This window comes from Penaeus japonicus, unplaced genomic scaffold, assembly GCF_977035675.1.
Source record: "Penaeus japonicus unplaced genomic scaffold, GWHDUDI00000001_assembly GWHDUDI00000018, whole genome shotgun sequence".
NCBI lineage: Eukaryota > Metazoa > Arthropoda > Malacostraca > Decapoda > Penaeidae > Penaeus > Penaeus japonicus.
In genome coordinates this window covers 18,544,263-18,549,262 of record NW_028234420.1, presented here as the reverse complement: position 1 = coordinate 18,549,262, position 5,000 = coordinate 18,544,263, and the positions used below count along the sequence as shown (strand labels likewise).

Below are 5,000 nucleotides of genomic sequence, written 5' to 3'. Positions count from 1 at the left end.
TGGACGGGTGTGGGTAACTTTTCATACATTTTAAATTTAATCACAATATACGTAGTGAAATATGGCGTGTAAGTACCGTAGAATGTTTGTGTTTAATTGTTTTTGCCGTATTTCGCATATATATGATAGTAATGATATGATGATGATGATGATGATGATGATGATGATGATGATGATGATGATGATGATGATGATGATGATGATGATGATAGTGATGGTGATGATGGTGGTGGTGATGATGATAAGACAAATAAAAAAAAACAATAACAAAAATAATAACCATAACAACCCAAGCAACCAAACACTCCAGTCTAGTCACTCTAGTCGCCACACCACCAACCACCCCCACCCCCACCTACATCCCACTCCTCCTCCCACCTATCCCATCCCTCCCTCCCCACCCTCCCCACCCCTCCCCTAACCTCCCACCCTCCCCTCCCCACCCTCCCCACTCCTCCCATCCCTCCCACCCCACCCCATCCTCCCCACCCATATCCTCCCACCCTCCCACCTACCCCGCCCACCACCACCAACCTGTTCTGTTCTCACCTGCAACTGCGACTGAGACGAAATCTTGATCTTCTTATCCATGTGCACGATCCTGTAGTGGGCGGCGAGGAGACCGTCCCATTCATGATCTCGGAGGGTCGTGGGCGGCGGGGAGTCGAGGTCGTCATGGCAACATGACTGGATGTATTGTTCCACGTGGGCGAGCGCCTGTCTCACTCGCTTCGAGTTGACCTGGCGAGAGAGGAGAGGGTGTGGTGTTAGTGGGCTGGTTATGGTGTTAGTGGGTTGGATGGCTTTGGGTGAGTGGGTTGGGTGAGGGTGTGGGCGGGGTGGGTTGGGTGAGGGTGTGGGCGGGGTGGGTTGGGTGAGGGTGTGGGCGGAGTGGGTGAGGGTGTGGGCGGGGTGGGTTGGGTGAGGGTGTGGGCGGGGTGGGTTGGGTGAGTGTGTGGGATGGATGGCTTTGGGCGGGGTGGGTTGGGTGAGGGTGTTAGTGGGCTGGATGGTTTTGGTTGGGTGGGGGTGTGGGCGGGGTATGGTGTTAGTGGGCTGGATGGCTTTGGGTGAGTGTGTGGGCGGGGTGGCTTTGGGTGAGTGTGTGGACGGGCTGGGTGAGTGTGTGGGCGGGGAGGGTTGGGTGAGTGGGTTGGGTGAGGGTGTGGGCGGGGTGGGTGAGTGTGTGGGCGGGGTGGGTTGGGTGAGTGTGTGGGCGGGTGGGTTGGGTGAGTGTGTGGGCGGGGTGGGTTGGGTGAGTGTGTGGGCGGGATGGGTTGGATGAGGGTGTGGGCTGGGTATGGTGTTAGTGGGTTGGATGGCTTTGAGTTGGGTGAGGGTGTGGGTGGGTGAGGGGGCGGGTTAGGTTAGGGTGTGGGCGGGGTGGGTTGGGTGAGGGTGTGGGCTGGATGGCTTATGATGAGTGTGTGGGTGGGGTGGGTTGGGTGAGTGTGTGGGCGGGGTGGGTTGGGTGAGGGTGTGGGCTGGATGGCTTTGGGTGAGTGTGTGGGTGGGGTGGGTTGGGTGAGTGTGTGGGCGGGGTGGGTTGGGTGAGGGTGTGGACGGGGTGGTTGAGTGTGTGGGCGGGGTGGGTGAGTGTGTGGGCGGGGTGGCTTTGGGTGAGTGTGTGGGCGGGGTGGGGTGGGTGAGGGTGTGGGCGGGGTGGGGGTGAGGGTGTGGGCGGGATGGCTGTGGGTGAGTGTGTGGGCGGGGTGGGTTGGGGGAGGGGGGGGGTGGGTTGGTGGTGTGGGCGGGGTGGTTGAGTGTGTGGGCGGGTTGGGTGAGTGTGTGGGCGGGGTGGCTTTGGGTGAGTGTGTGGGTGGGGAGGGTTGGGTGAGGGTGTGGGCTGGGTATGGTGTTAGTGGGTTGGATGGCTTTGGGTGAGGGTGTGGGCTGGGTATGGTGTTAGTGGGTTGGATGGCTTTGGGTGAGTGTGTGGGCTGGTATGGTGTTAGTGGGCTGGGTGGGTTAAGTGTGTTTGTGGGCTGGTGTGGTGTTAGTGGGCCGGGTCGGTTGGGTGGGCGAGGTGGGCTTGTTTTTTTGTTTATTCCCGTGATGGGGTTCCCTGTTCATTCTCCTCTCTGTTTTGTCTCTTTTTTGCATTATCTTTCTCTCTCTCTTTCTCTCTCTGTCTCTGTCTCTGTCTCTGTCTCTGCCTCTTTCTTTCTCTTCCCTATCTCTCTCTCCTCTCCTCCCCTCTCTCTCTCTCCTCTCTCTATCTCCTCCCCCTCTCTCTCCTCTCCCCTCTCTCTCCCCTCTCTCTATTTCCCCTCTCTCTCTCCCACCCTTCTCTCTCCCTCCATTCTCTCTCTCCTCTCTCTCTCCCCTCTATCTCCCCTCTCTATCGCTCCCTCTCTCTCTCACTCCCCCTTCTCTCTCTCTCTCTCCCTCCCCTCCCCCCCCCCTCTCTCTTTCTCCTCTCTCTCTCCCTCCCTCACTTTAGCATACATATCCCCTTCACTCTCAACCTCTCCCCCTTCCCTTCCCCTTACATTCCCTCTCCCTTACATTTCCCCTCACTCCCCCACTACCCCCATCCTGACCCCCTTCTTTCCCCCTCTCCCACTTATCCTCACTCCTCCACTACCTCCTCCTAACCCCCTTCACTCCCGAAACTTCTCCCATTTCCCCCCCGATTCCCCCTCTCCCCACTCCTTCCCCCCACTCCCCACCCCTCCACTCCCCTCTCCTTTCCCCCATTCCCCTCTCCTTCCCCCCCTCGCCCCTCTCCTTCCCCCACTCCTCCACCTTTCCCCCCACTTCCCACTCCTCCACCTTCCCCCTCTCCCTTCTCCTTCTCCCCACTCCTCTACTCCCCCACTCTCCCCTCCTCCTTTCCCCCCACTCCACCTTCCCCCTCTCCCCTCTCCTTCCCCCCACTCCTCCACTCCCCCCAATTACCACATTCCCCTACTCCCCCACTCCTTCCCTCCACTTCCCCCCCTTAACCCCACTTACCCCCCTTTCCCCCACTCCCCCCTTCCCCCTTCCTCCACTCCCCCCCATTCCCTCCTTTCCCCCTTCCTTTCTCCACTTCCCCCCACTTCCCCCACTCCCCCACTTCCCCCACTCCCCCCTTCACTCCCTATCCCCTCAAGGGTCAAAGATTTACGATCGGCCCGAGTTCCCGAGCTGACCGCCGGCCGAGAGCATAATGCCTCGCGAGTGATTAGAAAGAACTTCAAAGGAAGAAAAGAGAGAACGATAGAGGTCGAGTGCGGACGGGGAGCTATGGAAGAAAGGGGGAGGAGGGGGGAAGGAGGGGGGAGGAGGGTAGAAGGGGGGGAGGAGGGTAGAAGGGAGGGAGGAGGGTAGAAGGGAAGGGGTAGAGATGGGGAGGAGGAGGAGGAAGAGGAAAGAGAGGGGGAGAAGAGGTAGATAGAGGGAGGAAGAATGTGAAGGGAGGAGGGAGAGGGGAGGAGAGGGGAGGGGAGGGAGGAGGAAGGTTGAGATAGGAAGAGGGAGAGAGGAGGGGGAGGAGGAGGGAGGGAGGAGGATTGAGGAAGGAGGGAGGAGGGAGGGGGAAGATTGAGATGGGAAGAGGGAGAGGGGAGGGAGGGAGGGGAAGATGGGGAGAGGGGGGAAGGTAGGGGGAGGGGTAGGAGGAGGGAGAGGAGAAGAGGGGGAAGAAGGGATACAGAGAAGGGGAGGAGGGGAAGGGAAGACGGGAGAGGAAGAGGTAGGAGGAGGAGAGTAGACGGAGAGAAAGAGAGGAAGAGGAGGGGGTTAAGAGAAGTGGTGAAAAGAAAGTAAGGGAAGCGGCGGGGAAAGAGAGGAGGGGAGAGGGGAGCAGAGAGGCCGAGGGGGGAGAAAATGGGGGTGAAGGGGGGAGAGGACGTGCATGTTGCAATAAAGGAAATGTTGAGGGTAGACGGTTTTATTGCACCTTTTTTTTCAATCTATTCTCTCCTACCGGACAGAGACCTTCTCTCATGGATCGATTACATGTTGTTCTATAGGCAACATGCTTCTCTTTTATGTTGTTCTATTCATAACAACAAACACATATCAATGACCTATGACCTGACCCTATCTTAACCTTAATCCGAAATCCATCTCAATCAAGAAGTGATGAAAAACGTTAATTACCATTGTAAACTTTAAACTTTAAAAAAAACCGCGAAATCGACTACCTCTTTAGAAAAAAAATAAAATAAATAGAAGGAGTCGAGAAGAAAATTAAGAAAAGAAGGAGAGGCGAAGGTCAGTCCAGGTCAGTCTTCGTGTGCCTCAAGTGGCCGCGTGAGAGAAAAAAGGAAGTTCAAATCTTTTTTTGGGTTCCGTTTTCTTTCTTTACACGGCTTAGGCTATTGTCTTGAGATCGTTCTTGAGTATTATACTGGTTTAACTTTGAGAGGGAGGAAAATATATCATACTGTATTATATCATATTATGTATGTATGTATATATATATATATACATATATATATATATATATATATATATATATATATATATATATATATATATATATATATATATATATGTATATAATATATTATATATATATATATATATAATATATATATGTATATGTATATATATATAAATATATATATATAAATATATATATATATATATATTTACACATATGTATATTTATATATGAATATACAAATGTATATAAATATATGCATATCATAGACACACACACACACACACACACACACACTCACACATATGTGTGTGTATAATATGCATCTATCTATATTCATATTTCTATATTCTATATTATATTCTATATTATATATATATGTATATATTCTATATATATATATATATATATATATATATATATATATATATATATATATATATGAATATATTTTATATTCATATTACACACATATGTGTGTGTGTAATATGCATCTATCTATATTTATATTTCTTCCCAAAAGGAAAAAAAGAAAGAGCTTCGACAGTCATGTAATTGTGGTCAACAGAAACTCCACGTAAGGAAATGTCTTTTTCGTTTCATGTGTTTTGATGACAAAGCAATG

At 51.6% G+C, this 5,000-nt stretch overlaps 1 protein-coding gene across 1 annotated transcript in view; it reads right to left on the bottom strand.

Annotated features, from left to right (window-relative positions):
• The window catches only part of LOC122259666 (uncharacterized), a 64,341-nt gene that overhangs the window by 11,322 nt on the left and 48,019 nt on the right, over nucleotides 1-5,000 (bottom strand). The window contains exon 5 of the mRNA XM_086546732.1: nucleotides 550-741. Within this exon, the coding sequence (XP_086402858.1) occupies nucleotides 550-741 (192 nt within the window). The remainder of the gene's footprint in view (nucleotides 1-549; nucleotides 742-5,000) is intronic.